An 18,291-nucleotide genomic window follows, 5' to 3' on the forward strand; every position below is an offset into this window, starting at 1 on the left:
TGGCAAGAGTGTCTAAAACTACAACAAAGGCTTCTCGTACGTGAACGGCGTGAGCTTTCCCTTTTTTGGGGGTCTCATTTTTGCGCATTCTTAATCTAATATTTTTGCGTAATCATTTTGTAGTTTTGTCATATTACGCTACTCCCCCCAACATTTTGTTATGTTTCGCAATATTCAATTTGCTTTTTGCAATCCTAATGTATTGTTGATTTCATATTTGTGTTGTTTCAAGCTAATAATGCTCCCATTTTTGTGTATTTTCCCCCCAATATTTTGATTACATTTGATTTTTAAATCCAATCGATGGGCCAAGGCATTTAAAACAGGAAGTAAAATGTCAACGCAAGATAGTTTTCATAAATAATAATCCAGTCATTTGTATAGTGTCTTTACTTTTAATAAACTTTAAGGCTATTTCATCAAATCAAAAAGCAAAATGGTTTATTTCACTATGATTGTTGTACTTTATGTAAAATACATATTTGATTTGAATAAAATAATAACGCATGTTCGTTTGGGCGGCACGGTGGGCCGACTGGTGAGCACGTCTGCCTCACGGCGGTGAGGTTGCGGGTTCAACTCCGGCCCGGCCTGTGTGGAGTTCGCACTGCGCTTCCCTCCCACATCCCCAAAAGATGCGTGCGAGGTTGATCGAAGACTCCAAATCGCCCGTAGGCGCGAATGGGAGCGCCAATGGTCGCTTGTGTCTGTGTGCCCTGCGATTGGCTGGCGACCGGTTCAGGGTGTCGCCCGCATCTCGCCCCAAGACGGCCGGGAGGGACTCCGGCGCGCCCGCGACCCGCGTGAGGAGAAGTGCTACAGGAAATGGATGGATGTCAAAAAGGTTTCTTCATAAAAAAATGTAAATGAATGCTCATTTTTACATTTCATACTTCATCATTCATTTATCGATGATTCACGTAGCCAATTTATGAATACAAGAATTACAGATGAAATGGAAAACTTTTTATTCATAAAAAAAGGAAAGTTCATTTCGTAAAATATATTATTTATAACAAAATAATTAACCAATTTCATAAAATACATCTTTTACAATGATTGTTTACTTAAATGTCTGTATTTGATGTCAAAATATAAGATTTTAATCATAAAATAATAATCCATGCTCATTTTTAAATTGTATTCATTATAATTGATTCCATGATAGTTAACAAATTATCACAAAAAAGGAATACACACACACACACACACACACACACACATATATATATATATATATATATATATCTATATAAGTGGGTACAGAAAGTACCCACAGACCCCCTTACATTTTTCACTCTGTGTTATATTGCAGCCATTTTCTAAAATCCTTTTAAGTAATTTCCCCCCCACATTAATGTACAACAGCACCCCATATTGACAGAAAAAAAAAACAGAATTGTTGACATTTTTGCAGATTTCTTCAAAAAGAAAAAGGGAAATATCACACAGCCAAAAGTATTCCGACCCTTTGCTGTGACACTCGCGTATTGAACTCGGGTGCTGGCCATTATTCTGTCCACACGCGTGTCTATGTGAGCCCTTACAGCTCACAGCGCATGTCAGAGCGAATGAGAATCATGAGGTCAAAGGAACTGCCTGAAGAGCTCGGAGACAGAATTGTGGCAAGGCGCAGATCTGGCCAAGGTTACGAAAAACAAATTCTGCTGCACTTAAGGTTCCTAAGAGCACAGTGGCCTCCATAATCCTTAAATGGAAAACGTTTGGGACGACCAGATCCCTAGATCCCTTCCTTAGAGCCGGCCGTCCGGCCAATCTGAGCCATCGGGGGAGAAGAGCCTCGGTGAGAGAAGTCAAGAAGAACCCAACGATCGCTGCGGCTGAGCTCCAGAGATGCGGTCGGGAGATGGGAGAAAGTTCGAGAAAGTCGAGCATCACCGCGGCCCTCTACGGCTCGGGGCTTTATGGCAGAGTGGCCCGACGGAAGGAAGCCTCTCCGCAGTGCAAGACGCATGAAAGCCCAAATGGAGTTTGCTAAAAAAAAAAAAAAAAAACACCTGAAGGACTTTTAAGATGGTGAGAAATAAGATTCTCTGGTCTGATGAGACCAAGATAGACCTTTTCGGCCTTCATTCTCTGCGGCGTGCGTGGAGAAAACCAGGCACTGCTCATCACGTGTCCAATCCGGTCCCAACAGTGAAGCACGGTGGTGGCAGCGTCGTGCTGCGGGGTGTTTTGCAGCCGCAGGGACAGGACGACCGGTTGCAATCGAAGGAGAGATGAATGCGGCCAAGTACAGGGATATCCCGGATGAAAACCTTCTCCACAGTGCTCGGAACCGAAGACCGGGCCGGAGGTTCACCTTCAAACGAGACAACGACCCTCAGCGCACAGCTAAAATACCAAAGGAGTGGCTTCGGAACAACTCCGTGACTGTTCTTCAATGGCCCGGCCAGAGCCCCGACTTAAACCCAATTGAGCATCTCCGGAGAGACCCGGAAATGGCTGCCCACCAACGTTTACCATCCAACCTGACAGAACTGGAGAGGATCCGCAAGGAGGAATGGCAGAGGATCCCCAAATCCGGGTGGGAAAAACCTGTTGCGTCACTCATGGCTGTATTAGCTCCAAAGGGGGCTTCTACCAAATACTCGGCAAAGGGTCGGAATACTTTTGGCTGTGTGATATTTCGCTTTTTCTTTTTGAAGAAATCTGCAAAATGTCAACATTTGTGCTGTGTGTACATTGAGGGGGAACAAATGAACGGAAATGATTTTAGCAAAGAGTGAAAGATTTAAGGGGGTCTGAATACTTTACGTAGCCACTGTATATAGCTTGTTTCGCTCACGTGTGTATTTCATGTATTTTTACTTTTTTTTTTTTTAAATAAAATAATCATGCACACAATATTTTTTATGACAGAAAGATAATTATATACTTAATTAACCAATTATTTCATAAAACGCTGCACTACTATTTTTCAATTCTATGTTAACAATTTTATTTCATTTAATTATAGTAATTAACCAATTATTGAATCAAAAACATTTTCTCTGCCAATATTTTGGTGTCTTTTATCCTTTCACCAACCCACTTAATACATTTAATGAGCTAATAGACACCCCTACACAAAAAAAAACCTTGGAATTAACCAATTTGAGGAAAGAAACCAAAACCAACGCAATGAACGCAAGAAATATTGGAGGACCGGTGATATCGCAGCTGCTACGCCGTCCAAGGCGGCCACGTGGAAAAAGCGCGGAAATATTATTAAGGCCGCGTGTGCTGAGCGGAGCCGTTGACCGAGAAAAAAAACAAAAAAACAACAACAACAAGAAAAAAAGCCAAATCTGGCTGGCCGGCCGGCCGGCTCCACCCCGTCGTCTCCGGCGAGCCGCGACCCGACAAGAAGGAAAAACAAGACGAGCGAGGAAAGCCGCGGCCGAGACCGCCGACGTAGCTCCGCGCTACATACACGCGACGCGGAGCGCTCGGGCTGTCGCTAGCCAACACTTCCCTTCATCGGATAAAAACTTAGTTGCCATTTAAGTTTATTGCAAAACCTTTTGTTTGTTCCTATTCCCGCTTATTAACCGCATGTCGTTCATTTGGTATTGTTTAATGATGAAACAAAAGCAACCAAATAAGAATTGAGCAATATGACAGGAGAGGGAGTGATGACGGACGCGTTGACCTTTTCGCGCGGTCGGACGTTTGGCGCTTCGGTGTGAAATCGTAAAGCGATCGTTGTTTTCCGAAGTCCGAGCAGATGTTTGCAATTGTCTTCTTTTGTTTAAACACAAAAGATAATCGGTCTGCTTTCACGGAGGACGACAGAAATCGGAGAATATTTACTGTTGAGAGGCGCACACCAGAAAGATTTGGACAATTCCGAGCCGAACGAGGCTTTTCAAACTTTGGCCCGAAGTACCGCCTAAAAATACTGAAGGACCACCATCGCGACTAACACGAAAAGACAGTAGCGTCACACGGCTAGGTAGGTGTCCCTCAAAAAGCAGACAGATTTTATTCTTAAAAAGTAGATTGAATATTATCGCAAGCCGCTGTTTCACTGTGCTTAAGCCGAGGCAGGAAAAAACTGCACTTGAGTGAGCCCATTAAAATGCATCTTAAATGCGGTGCGCTAAAACCTTCAATGCAAGTCAACTTTACATAGGCAGCGGCTCTTTCGCGTACCACTAGAGGGAGCCCACGCACCACGCTTTGACGATCGCCGCTCTGAACGATTCATCGAAAATAGATCAATATGATCGATTAGTTGTCGATGAATTGCGGCACTTCTACTGCGGGGGGAAAAAAAAAAAAAAAAAAAAAAAAACGTGAAGAGGAAGGCCGTTTAAAGGCGAGCTGCAGCATGAGTCCCACCTAATCCTTCCATCCCCAATTCCCAACGGAATTAAACCATTAAGGAGCTTACGTCGGTCGGCCGTGGGAACGTCCGCAGTCATTCCCGAAGTCTGCCACGAGGAACGCTCGTGGTATGCGCAAGTCAGACTTTATTTCTCATGAAAAGAAATCCCCTTAAAAAAACAGAACGTTTTCTTTTATCATAACTTGATTTGTCATGAAAAGAAATGATTTCCTGAAAAATATTTGGGTGTGTTGGCCAAAAATTAAGATAAAAGGAAAAAATACAACTTCCTTCTCGTAAGATTATCATTTTTTTCCTTGAAATTTGTATGATTTTGTCGGAAAGAAAATCAGCAACTGACGAGATGAAGTTTTTCTTGAAAAAAATACCAATTTCTCTCTTTTCCCGAAAAATGTTTTTACCCCCTAAAAAACAAAAGTTTGTTTTTAAACTTTCATTAAGGTACAATTTTATGTACCTTTTCAATGTAGTTTGTATGAACATATACATACATGTATATCCTGTGCCGTAATTTAAATCGCATTTTCTATGCAATTTTAATTCAACTGTTTTTCAATGACAAATCTTTTTGTTAGTGTATTACTTCAATTAAAATGTTATTTAATTCACATTGTACTAAACTCAAATGTAATATATTTTGTATTTACCTTGATTTAATAAAAAAAATTTTTTTTATTTTGTTTCTATTTTATTTAATTTTTTATTCAATTTGAAATGCAACTGTATTCAATAAAATCATCGAATAAAATTGAATTTCAATTTAATGTGATTTTAGTACTAAAATTTTGAATACATCTCATTTTTTATTGATCAATCAAAAAAATGTCATTACATTTAGTAAAAAAAAAAAAAAAAGACAAAAAGAACTCATTTGAATGAATGAATTTCTGAGAAAAGAATATGACGTCGCGTTGTACTTGATCGGAAGGATGGCGAGACGCCGCGACACGGATACGACACCTCGCCCTCACCATTTCGTGCTTTTCGCCGTAGCCTCGTTCTCGAGATGGTTTCCGCATATCGACACAATCGCGTCAGCGCAAACAAAGCGGATTAAGCGCGGCGGCTGTCGGTCGGGGAACGATGTCGTCCGTTGAACGCGAGCGAGGCGACGACCGCTCGACCCCCGAGACCCGGGCGGTCTCGTCGCTCTGGAGGTCACCGTGGGGGTGTGTCACCGCCCCTCAATCAGCCGATTATCTCAACAACTCTTTTTTCGAGAATGGATTGTTCCGAAACCTTCCGATTGTCCAAATTGCAGCCTCTCCACACGAAACATTCTGCGATTTCTGTCAGACGCCACGAAAGCAGACTGATTATCCTTTTGTGTTGAATCAAAAGAAGACGTTTGCAAACCGCTGCTTTAACTCGGCCAAACTGATTGTATGACATGTTACGTTAGTGCATTTTGTGCTCTGTCAATTTGTAATAATGTCTCGTTTTCGAATAAAGGGATGGAAATGAAAAACGGTTTTTAAATCAGATTCATTGAAAAAAAATAATCGAGCGATGAATCGAAACTACAAGTTAGTTGCAGCCCCGCGGGCCTTTCACAGCACGGGTCGAAGCCGGCCTTTTACACGTCGCTCTTCTGTGCGGACGGTGCCGACACGGAATTTCCTGGCTTGGAAGTTAGCACCGGCGGCGGTGCCGAGGCGGCTACGCGAACGGCAACTGCAGAGAACGGGGAGCAGGACTTCGAAGTCTCACGCACAAACGCGTCAACGTCTCGCAGCGCTGGGCTTGTGGGAAAGGTCGAGGCTGGATCGAGGATGACTGGAGGCACTTAACCTCCCGCGCTAATGAGCCCCCATTGGCTTCAACATCAACTCAGCTCAGACGCTAACTGACACGCTAAATGCAACGTTTTGACGTCCCGCCGTCGCCAAATTCAAAAAAACAACGTCCAATTCCCGCAGGCGATCGGCCAGCTGATGAAATCCAAGCGTGGGATTAGCATGCCGCTAACGCGGGGACGCAAACCTTTTAGCTCGGCGGCTGCGCCGGAGTTCTGGCGACAGGTGCGAGGGGGAGGACAACTGCCGGCGGCCCGCTGGGAGCAGATGTCGGAGATCTCCGTAAACTGTTAATAGCGACGGGATCCCCTTACGTTAACTCTTTAAAGGACAACGCCAACACTTTTCCCACACTAACCACATAAAAATCGGCCCCCACAGCCACTTTCACTTAGCAACGTGAAATTTGGCATGGCGAGACGAGACCCACTAAAGTTTCAAGGGGCAATTCTCTGAAACGTACGCAAAGGCTGCCATTTTTTGGAAGTGACTATTTACTCTCCTTTAAAATTCCGCCCCCAAATCCAGTTTGAGTGAGCAACATAAACTCAGGTTGGCGTGTCCAGAATGAGTTGACTCACAAAAAAGTCTCCAGAACCCATCCCGCAAAAGACACAGGCAGTCAGCCATTTCGGCTTGAAGCGCTCATCTTGTCGAATCGCAGCCCCCGAATCCAGTTTGACTTGGCGACGTGAAATTTGGAAGGCGTGTCCATCATGGGCAGACTGACAAAAAGGTCATGCCCCAAAAGACACATCAAGTGTGCCCTTTTGGTTCAAAGCGGACATTTTCGGTCCATTTTCCAGCGGTCTTGCGATGTCCTCGAAATGTTGTTTGATTGCTTCCAAAATCAAAGCAGAGACCGACTGACACAATGAAATTCTGAAAAATGGCAAATCTGCCGCCTCCGCTATCAAACACAGTCAACGCCGCAAAGTCGCGGTGTGAGCGAACGTCTTGTGTTGCTGTTCAACGAAAAGACAACTTTGCGGCGCGCCGCTCGGTTGCCACCCGCACCCGGCACGCTCGGCGATCCCGCCGGCGGGAACGATGACAAAAGTCAGCCGGGCAGCTGCTTGCGGCGCCGCCGCCTCGCTGTCAACGCCGCGCTTTCGGGCCAGCGTTCAAGTATCGCAGCGGCACTCCGGTTTCAACGCCGCATTATTTATTTTGGTGGTCTTCGCCCAGGGGGGGTCCGGAATTCTACGGAGGGCGTGCGTCCCGGCGGGGTGATCCTGACCTTTATTCGCCGTGAGAAGATGAGCGGGATCGCTTTCTCCGCTTTTAGACGGCCGCGGATTCAAAGGCTCCCCGGCAGAGTCGGTCGGCCCGCCGACCGCCGACCGCCGGGGGCCATCAACAGTCCGCCGAGCCACGCTGACCCAACAAAAAAAAAAAAAAAAATCTTCCCATTAAGATAGTTCATGTGGATTTTCCTTCTTTCTGGACCAATGATTCTCCGTTCTATTTGTTTTTGAAATCTTTTTTTTGGGTCACCCTTGTTTCAGGTACCTCAAATCTTGACATTTTATTTCGTTTATTTCATCCAATGCTTTGTTTTTGTACATTCCGAGTTCTTTTTCGATATCAAAATAATTGTATTCGTTGTTCTTGCACTGCAAATTATTTGTGCTGTTGTAGACTTTCCCGAAAATAAACACTTTTTACCGTAATTGAGCAATATTGTTGTTTTATCAGGCTTAGAATAGATGATATTCAGTATCCCACTTAGTGCTTTATCCCTCGGAACGTTCTGTAAAAAAAGACTCATTTTCAATACTGTTAAGAGATTAAAGTAGTATTTGCCTGTGAAATAAAATCAGAATACAACAATGTTCAAGTACTTTTTTTCTTCAAAAATATTTCTGCAAATTGAAGTATTTTTTCATACCCCCCAAATTTAACTACTATTTAAAAAGTATTGTGTTCGGGGGAAAAAAAGGTTATGATTAAAGACCATTTCCCCCCGCAAAAGTCACACTATTACCATATTGAAGTCATTTTTTTCAAATGAAAATGTCAGAATTAATAAGATGGAAGTCATTTCAAAAAATGGTACTTTAAATGAGATTAATGCAAACTAATAAACCAGAGATGAAATATTGAAGTTAGATTTTTCAAGAAAGCTTTTCTTTTCTTAGAAAGGAGATTATTCTACCAAATTAAATTTGTATTTCTTCTCTCGACAAAAAAGGTGGAAAATGATGTTCGTTCGTTGAAGAGAATACGGCACACGGTTGGAGAAAAAAAGTCACAATATATTTTAAGTCACTTGGGATTAGAAAAAAAAAAAGGAGTCCATTTTTTTGGGGGGAGAAAAAAAATCGCCATATTGGCAGATGAAACAAGCGACTCTGGTCGCTTGTTGAAGACGGAACCTTCGTCGTTGCCTAACCTGGATGACAGACAAGCCACACAGATGAATCCAGTGTTTGAAGATTTTTATCAACCAGGTGACACGTTTACACTAAATGCACAGCGAAGTGGTCTGTGGTTTTGGAGGTTTTAGTTGGCCTAGACGATATTCAGTATCCAGGTCGGTGTTTTACGATTCGTCAAGTTGCGTGAACCAAGCCGAGTCCGCTCTCGTAGCCCAATAGGTTACACCTTTGTGGACAATAAGTTTTTCTTTTCGGGGGAGAAGTAAGAAAGACGAGGGCGGACCGGGCTGACCTTGATGCCGCCCATGCGCTGCTCCCCTTTGAACTCTTTGCCGTTCTTGAGCCAGCGGATGGCGGGCGTGGGGTTGCCCGACGCGGCGCAGCGGAACTTGACCGTGTTGGCGGCCGGCACGGCCAGGAGCTTCTTGTCCATCCGGTCCGGCCTGATCCAGTACGGCGCTTCTGTCGGCCAAAAACACCGCGGAAGAAGAACAAAGAGAGAAACGTTGACTTTAAATATCAGATTTTTCCAAGAGCGAGGTTTTGATATTACATTTTTTAAATATCGTATTATGTTATATTTTCGTGAGATTCAAAACACATCTTATTCGAGCCACACATATATATTTAGAAAAAAAATATGTACACACACACACAAAATAATGCTCCAGCATGACTGTATTTAGTGTCTGTTATATATATTTTTTATATATATAAAAAACAATTCTTCTTTCACTATTCTGGCATTTAGCAAATAGAAGAAAAAAAAGGTAATCCCAATTGACTGAAAACAGGAAAACCCCAAAAAAAAATCAAAAAATCAAAATGTGTCTTTCTATCGTCCCCGAGATGGGACTACAAAAATGTCAGGAAAAGCCTCCTAGATCTTCTAAACTTTATTTGGGGTGAATCCGAGGTGGCAGGTGTGCGCTGACTGCCATTTAAGAGGATTTTGAATATGACTGATTCATTCTGTACAAAGCCACATCCTCAGTGTGCAGAGGGTGTGCACACTTGTGCAACCACGTTGTCTCAGTTGCTTATTTTAACTTTTTTTTTTTTCCCAATTGACTCATAAAGGTTATAGGTCACAGTAATGGTGGAATACATTTGTTTCGGGTCTTATCAGCTGACATTTGAACAGGGGTGTGTAGACTTTTTCTATCCACTGTATGTATTTTAGCAGACTCGGGGGGTATAATCGAGGTTCACGCCCTAAAGAAGAAGAAAGAAAAAAATAGGACGCCGCCTCCCCAAGAGCCAAGACGCTGCTCAAGGCACGTTGACGGATCTTTCTAGGATGCAAAACACTTGCGGAGGACGTCGGGCGGCCGCGGCGTTTTCCTTTTTGGCGTGCAAAAATTCTGCCATTCACGACGCTGCCAGGGTGATTTATTGACTTGTTCTCACACGCCGGCGCACGATAATGACAGCAGAGGGGGCGCCATTGTGCCCTCTGCCCCCCCGCAACTCGACAAAAGCCGGGGAGGTGGTTGACCGCTCATCAGATGTCTCTTTTACTTTTTTAGAAGCAGCAGAAGGAGTGAGAGGAGCTCATTAGCATCTCAATGTGCGTGTTGGAAATAATCCTGAGCGTCCAGCAGCAGGGTGGGCAGGCTTCTTCTTCTTCTTCTTCGTCTTCTTCTTCTTCTTTATGTGGTCTGCTCAACACAGATGTCAGTGCCAAAAGGTGCAGCACACACCTGTCTTTCCGACGGCGACGGCGTGACGACGCGTTTAACGTGATTAAAAATAAAAAAGCGGTCTGCTTCAGTTGGGCACAGCGTGCTTTGGAATGTTGCATCGTGACCGTTTCTCTTGTCAATCAATCAACAGACGGTCAAAAACGCTACAACACTCCTTCTTCTTCTTCTTCGTCTTCTTCTTTTCCTTCGGGTTTTGTCCCGTCAGGGGTCGCCACAGCGCGTCATCCTTTTCCTCCCGCATCCTCCTCTCCAACACCGACTGCTCTCATGTCTTCCCTCACGACATCCATCAACCTTCTCTTTGCTCTTCCTCTCGCTCTCTTGCCTGGCAGCTCCGTCCTCATCATCCTTCTACCAACACTTTCTTTCTCTCTCTCTCTCTCTCTCTCTCTCTCTCTCTCTCTCTCCTCTGGACGTGTCCAAACCATCCAAGTCTCTGAGTTTCGTAAAAGGGGGCAAAAAGTGGCAACTTACCCAAATAAATGAAGTGTGCTCGGTGGAACAAAAGTGGGAATAGTACAGGATTGAAGTTGCATTTTTTTTCCATAAATAAAGAAGATTACTGTTGTATTTCTATTTTGAGAGAAAAAAATCTGAATATTGCAACAAAAAAATTGGAACAAAGTTGTATTTTTCTTCCAGACAAAATACATCAGAAACTTAATCTACAGATTAAAGTCATATTAAAAAAAAAAAAAAAAATTGCAGTCTTATTTTTAAACATCAGAATGTTATGAGATTCAAGTCTCGTCCGATTTGGGAGGGGGGCAAAAACCGATACCAGGTCAGGTCAGGTCAAGTCAAGTTTATCCGTACAGTCCTTAATCACAGGCTAAAAAGTCCATTAGGAAAAAGTCACAATATTATGAGAGTAAGCGCTGTATGATTTTTAAATAGGCAAATATGAAGAGATGAAAGCCATAAAAAAAATGTAAAATAAAAAGTAGTCACAATATGGAAGATTAAAGTCATTTTCTTAGTTTTAGTATGAGCGGAATAAAGCCGCATTTTAGCGAGACCAAATAAGTACGTTACAACAATGAGTTATTGTAAGATTGCCTTTGTATCGTAAGATAAAGTTGCATTTGATTGAGACAAAAGACAGAATTTTATCAGGCTATTCTTTTTTTTCCAAGAAAGAAAACTGAATGTTGGGCTAAAAAATAGCACTTCAAAAAGTGAAAATATTGTGGGATTAAAGTTAAATTAAAAATATGACTATTGAAAGATTGAAGTCATATTTCTTCGAGGCGAAAAGTCTTCTGTCTGTGAAATGTCAGTTTTGTGGAAACTCCGGCGTCATCAGGATGATGACTGTACGTGTGTGCGCGCGCGCGCGCGTGTCAAATTGGTCGTCGCTCTTCTCTGCTGACTTCAAGCAACACTTGGGTTCCACCTTAAAAGGGAATTAGCTGCTGGATTTGATTATTTCCTTCTCGAGTCGGCCGGGGCTGCGAGGAGACGCCGGCCGCCGCCGCCGCTCACTTTTCTTGGCGTCGCCATCAACCACACGCACACATTTTATAGCCTCTTGATGTGTGGTCCTGCTCCTCTGCTGCAAACCTCCGCTGTCAGCCATCATCGTGTGTTTTCACCCAAAAGCGCACAATCCAGCCTGTGTTGCAGATTTAGCTGCCCCCCGAAACACACCAGGGTTATTTCTTGTTATTCTTCGGGCGTTCTCGGCTCCGTATCGAACGCGCTGAGAAGGGATGAAACGCTTTCCCGATACGCCGTTATGAAAATCCAGAAGGTCGGTATGAGTGCTTCACATTCAAAATATGCTCACTACTGCGTTTTCAGTAGCTTCTCCCATCCCGCCTGCGCCGCAACAGCCAACAAAGCCAGAAAGAAAAAGAAAAAGACGAGAAAGACGTTAACCCTAAACGACAAACGAGTACGAGAACCGTGGAAGGCAAAGAAGAAGACGCGAACCGGAGAAGAAAACAAAAAAGCAAACCATAGAAGAAGATAAAGACACAAACTACAAGAACTTGCAGAAGACTTGACCCGTAGGCGACGAAGAAGATGCGAACTGTACAAAAGAAAGACGCAAATCAAGGAAAAAGACGAAGACAAAGACGCAGAAAAAGCAACGGACAAAACGAAGACGCTAAATGTACAAGAAGACAACAAAGAAGAAGTTGCAAATCGCACGGGAAAAACAATGCGCAAACTGTGGATGACGTCGCCACCAAAAACGATGAAGACGCCAACTACAGAAGACCAACCGGATGCTGACCGTCGGAAGAAGACGTGAATCGGAGAAGGGCGCAAAAAAACACACAAGAACGGCGGGGAAAAAAATGAATACGATACCGACTGTAGAAGACGACACAAATGGTGGAATTAAGACAAAGACGTAAAAGGCAACAAACAAAGACGAAACAAACTGGAGAAGAGGATACAAAATGTAAACTGGAAACAAAGAACATGCCAACCGGTGAAGATGAAGACAAAGACGTGAAATGTCCAAGAAAGACATGAAATCGAGAACAAAAGGAAAAAGAACCGTAGAAGACGGCGACGAACACCAGGAGCTCCCATACGCAGTAAGACGACAAACAATACGACACAAACCGGAGACGAACACAGACGACAACTGTAGAAGACAACAAAAAAAGAAGCGTAGAAGACGAAAGCATAATGCAAACTGTGGACGTCTAAAAAGACAACGAAGAAGACGAAGATGCGACAGGGCCACATACATCATGGCTACTTGTAGCTAAAAAAACGTTTTCTCCCGCTAAAGACTGTGTAGGGTTGGAAAAATAAAAAAACAAAGTCTTCGAAGTCTGCTAAGTCGAACGCAAAAGTTGGTTGGTCGACGCAACAATTTCTTCCTCGAGCCAATAAAAAACGTGAATAAAAGGGCCACCTGGAACCATGTTTGCCGCACGGACATTTGATGCAGGCGCACGCCGTGTTGGGCCAGTGGAAAACGTTGCCAAAGACGACAGAGGAGCGCCTGGAAGTGATTTTTGAGTCACTATTAGATGCGTAATGTACATAGAACATGCTAAGTATGAGTGAGTAGAAGGGCAATTTGTCTTTTTTGACCGAAAATGCTAATCGCTAGCGTACTAATAATAATCGGGAATTCTAACCGTTTAGTATCGTCTCAAATTCTGCACACCGATTTTTTGCCGTACACTCAGTACCAACGTGATATGTAGTTTCAGGTAAAAAGTCCAGCATTACTCAATGACTTGACGGACTAGTCGAGAGGATCGTCGATTCTCAAAAGATCCGATAGCGGCAGTGGCGATGTGCCTTGAGGCATCACAACTTGCTGCCAAAACAACATCGTGTACTTTTCGTGTACTTTTAGTCGGCCGCTGGGATTTCCTGCCCGCGCCCGCTGACAGGTGGACGTGACGAGGCGCCGCACCCGGACGCCGCATACCTCCGTGTGGTTATCGACGTCCCTCCGGGCGCGAGGGGAGCTGGGGGGTGGGGGGTGGGGGGTGCCCCGCCGCGCAGAGGAAATACCAAACCACCAATTAGACACGGGATGAAGTTTCCGTGCGCGTTGGAGTAGACGCGGCACAGGACAGAGTGACATTCAAATATCAGCTGCTCATCCACTACTGGGGCCGCACTCGCCGACTATTTAGAGGGTGCGCAAACACTGTCAGGATATTGAAGAAGGGGTGCGCGGCTTACAAAGTTTGGGAAATTTTGCGGGTGAACCCGTTTTGTCGGGATATTGAAAGGGGTGCCTGACTTCAAAATGCCGGCGCATTTTGCAGGAGGGAGGGGGTGCGCCAACTTAAAAAGTGTTGATAGGTGCCCCAACTCTGTCGAAGGGGGTGCGCGTCTTCAAATGTTTGGGAAACGTTTAATTGAATAAAGGTGCGGCAACTCTGTGAGGATGTTGGAAGGGGATCCATGGCTTAACAATTTGGGGACCGTTCGCTTTTTTTGAAGGGTGTGCACTCTGTCGGGATGGCTTAAGAAGTTGGGGAAATTATGACCGGGTGTGCGCAAAGGAAGTTTTAGGAGGTGTGCCAACTTTTGACATTTATTTATTAAATGGAGGATGTTGAAGCGTCGTGTGGCTTGAAAAAGTATGGGAAATGAGGGCTTTATATTTTTAGGGCGTGTGCAGGGGAGAACTCTGTCAAGATGTTAAAGCGGGTGTGCGGCTTAAATTGGGACTTTTTTTGAGGGTGTGTGCAAGGGAGAAGGGGTGTGGCAACTTTGTTGGGAGGCTGAAAGGGGGTTAGTGGCTTCAAAAGTGGGCGACTGTTGGACTTTTTAAAGATGTGCGCAAGGGAGAGGGGGTGCGCAAACTCCCGGAATGTCAAAGGGGGTGAGTGGCGAGAAAAGTTTGGTCTACTTTGACTTCAATTTTGGGGGAGGATTTGTGTGGGTGTAAAGAGGGTGCGTCAACTCTGTTGGGATGTCGAAGGGGGTGCGTCGGGGTCAGGAGTTGTTGCCGTCGTGTGGGAGCAGGCCCTTCGCACTGTGATTAAAGCCAACGGCCATTAGCACGAAACGTGCGGGTCGACACGCCGGTCAGGCGGCCACGTGGTCAAAGGGGGTGCGGCGGAGGATAATTGCCTAATTGTGTCATTTGCCCCCGCCGACGCCTGTGACACACACACACAAACGCACGCACGCACACACCGAGGGCAATTGGAGTGGCGATTAGACTCTTTGAAGGTGCGCAGAACAAGAATGGCGGCCAGCGGGCGGGTTAGCGTAGCGTAGCGTAGCACGGGCTGGCGAGCCAGCGGCGCTCTGCTTGACTGCCAGCGTAAACAAGAACACGCCGCAGATTAGCCTGGTCGCATTCCTACACACACACACACAGAAACACACTAACACGTACCCACGCTCACAAACACACCCATGTCCGTGCACACTCTCTCTCCCACACACACACACACACACAAATATCACATACACAAACACACACACACACAAATATCACATACACAAACACACACACACACGTTTCTACACACAACACACCTATATACATACTAAACACACACGCACCAATACTTCACACTCACACGCAATTTATACAGACACACACGCATGCGCGCGCGCGCACGCACACACACACACACTGTGTCTTCCAGTGTCCAGCACATTCCAAAACACACAAATATCTTAAGATGGCCGACCTCCGCATTACAAACACCGATCGTCCATTTTGTGCGACTTTGCGTCACCTTGTTTCCGCCAACATTCGGCCTCAAGCGCGTGCGTGCGCTCCGTGGCGCCACAACGCAACCGGCCGTGCCATTTTGCCACCCTAATCTCGCTGTTTGTTTTTTGTGCGTTCAATTTTATTGCGCCCGTATTGTGAACAGAGCTTCCGCTTGACCCCAATTTAACGTCGGAAAATTGAGAACATTTCTACGGCAAAATAAAAAAGAAATCCCTTCTCAACATCAATTGGACAAGAACTAACTAATATTTGCCCGCCACGGGTTTTCACAACTTTTGACTTCAAATTCAATCGCGACGGTTCCCAGCATCAATCTCGCAACTATCCGATCAACACGGCTAGCGCGCCGCCGAGACCGCGGCGTCTTCGTTCGCCTTTTCCGTCGCGCTCGTCCGGCCGCCTCGGCGAATAATTTCCGTGGCCTCGTCTCTCTCTTTTTCCTCCTCGTCGGTTCGGAGTCACACGGTCGCGTCTCCTTCCTGCGGGACTAATTAGCGCCGGTTTAGCACGCATGAAGTTAGCGCTTTTCTGGGCTAATCCCTGCACTCGTGGCCCGTGGCTTGCCGTGTCACGAGGTGGATTTAGCGGCTCAGACGAAGTCTCTTTTGTCACACCGAGGACGCCGCATTCGGTCGGAACCATCAACACGTCTTTGCGTGCGGATATGCAGTATATACCGCACACGGTGTTCCCTCGCTAGATCGCCGTTCGCCTATTGCGGATTCAGTACATTTGTTTGTGCTAAAATAAACACTTCCTAGCTTCAAATATTAGAAGTAAAAAAAAAAAAATCATGAAAACATTAGAAGGAATAAAAAGTACTATTGCGCAACACTGTATTACTGTACTGTGTTTAAGTATCAAAAGTGTTTACAAGAGTACAGTAGAGGTTAAGAGGAGTATAGCGAAGATGAATAAGACACTGGGGCGGTTCATACTGTGTACCATGTTCTAAAGCTGTAAATGATGAAAAGCAAAACGTAGTGACTCATTTGCAGATTTCAGCTACCGCGGGGGCGGTCCGGAACCTAAACGGACATTTGTGCAGGTGGGTTGATGCAATATGATACAGTATGCGTCACTGCAATCGCATTCATTCCAATTTGAAAGCGACACAATCGGCTGAAATTCTCGTACAATACGATATGATGCGCTCCAATTCCATTGCAACGCTGTACAATGCCATTTGATCCAATTATGACAGCAACGACAACGTCATACAGTACACTTGGCTCTTCGTCTTCTTTTCCTTTGGGCTTGCCCCGTTCGGGGTCGCCGCCGCAGCGTGTCGTCCTTTAATGTAAGCCCATCTCCCCGCATCTCTGATTACGATATGATGCAATTCGCTGCAATTACGATTCAATGCTCTTTATGATGCCGTACAATACGATTCAATCCAATTACGATGTGACACAATACGATTCGGGCCAAAATAAAATGCAAATTCACCGAATTACGAAACCATACGATGTCGTTCGATCCCATTACGAAACTATACAATTTGATTTGATCCACCTACGATACGCCACAATGCGACTCACTTCAATTACGATACGATTCGCTCCAATCATCCCAATTACGATATAAAGTAATTCAGTCCTATTATGATACAATACAAATATCGATGTGATACAATACGATTCGATCTAATGATAAGACCATCATGTACCATACCATCACATGATTTCCGCCAATTGCGATACGATACAATTCACTGCAATTACAATTTGATACATTTGGATTGATTCCGACGTGATACCAATCAATCCAACTGCAATGCAATACATGATTCGCACCAATTACGATACAATTAGATTAATTCCAATTCTGAGACGGGATACGATTCCATCAAATTACAATCCGATACAATACGATTTACGCCAAATTACGTTTTGATACAATATGATTCACGCCAGTTAAACTGCGATACAACCAGAGTCAGTCAAATTAACATTGAGTACAACATTCGCGTCAATAATGTGATTTACTTTAATTACATAAAATACTAAATGATTCGATGTGAAACAATACGATTCAGTCAAATTATGATACTATACATTGTGCTCCAAAAATGTGCGATACCATAGGATTCACTCAATTACAATACGATACAATACAACTAATTAAAATTACAATACAGATCACAATTATTTTCAATGCAATTTGATTCACTCCAAAATGATGCAATACGATGAACTCGGGGTGTGATACGATATGATACAGTCAAATTCAAATATAATACAAATTGTTTATAACACGGTTCACACAACGATACATACTAACATTAAAACATACAAAAAGAGAGAAAAAAATAAGAATTCACCATTGTCATTACCTGCATCTTCTGGATCTTCATCGTAATCTTCATCATCCCCAGACGACAGCGAATCTAAAACAAAAGACAAGAGTGAGAGTTTGTTTTTTTTATTCAGATTTACGTCTCTGAACGTTGACGTAAATGTCAAACTTTCTTGGTCTTTTCGACATCGACAAACAACGTGGACACGTAACACAAACAAAAATAAATAAATGCATTGTAAAAAACGGATAGGTGGCTAGATTTCAGCATTTTGTCGTTCTTCGCATTCTTTCACCGGCATCGATCTTGATTTTACGGCCCCACGCGGGACGTTTGCGTACAGTACGAGGCGTCCGCTTAGCGCCGTCCAGGTGCTAAAGCTGATACGCGTACGCCACATATCTGACACCTTGCTCAAATATTGGAGGCGAAACCTAACGGTTAGTGTGTGTGTTCTACGGGCTGTTTGGAGTGCAGGGGTGGGGACAGGAAACGGCCGGCGCACACTGTACAAAGTCCCACTTGACTTGTCGCTGAAAGGCGTACGAGAGAGTGTGAAAACGACTCCAA

At 44.4% G+C, this 18,291-nt stretch overlaps 1 protein-coding gene across 7 annotated transcripts in view; it reads right to left on the reverse strand.

Annotated features, from left to right (window-relative positions):
• Positions 1–18,291, reverse strand: part of fgfr3 (fibroblast growth factor receptor 3) — a 65,074-nt gene that overhangs the window by 23,432 nt on the left and 23,351 nt on the right. For 6 of the 7 annotated variants that reach the window (XM_061695597.1, XM_061695595.1, XM_061695598.1 and 3 more), the window contains 2 exons: positions 17,746–17,811; positions 8,824–8,993 (listed from right to left, as the gene is read on the reverse strand). In XM_061695597.1, the coding sequence (XP_061551581.1) occupies positions 8,824–8,993; positions 17,746–17,811 (236 nt within the window). The remainder of the gene's footprint in view (positions 1–8,823; positions 8,994–17,745; positions 17,812–18,291) is intronic. The other variant, XM_061695596.1, reaches the window with a different exon arrangement.

The sequence above is a fragment of the Phycodurus eques genome, chromosome 14 (assembly GCF_024500275.1).
Source record: "Phycodurus eques isolate BA_2022a chromosome 14, UOR_Pequ_1.1, whole genome shotgun sequence".
NCBI classification, from domain to species: domain Eukaryota; kingdom Metazoa; phylum Chordata; class Actinopteri; order Syngnathiformes; family Syngnathidae; genus Phycodurus; species Phycodurus eques.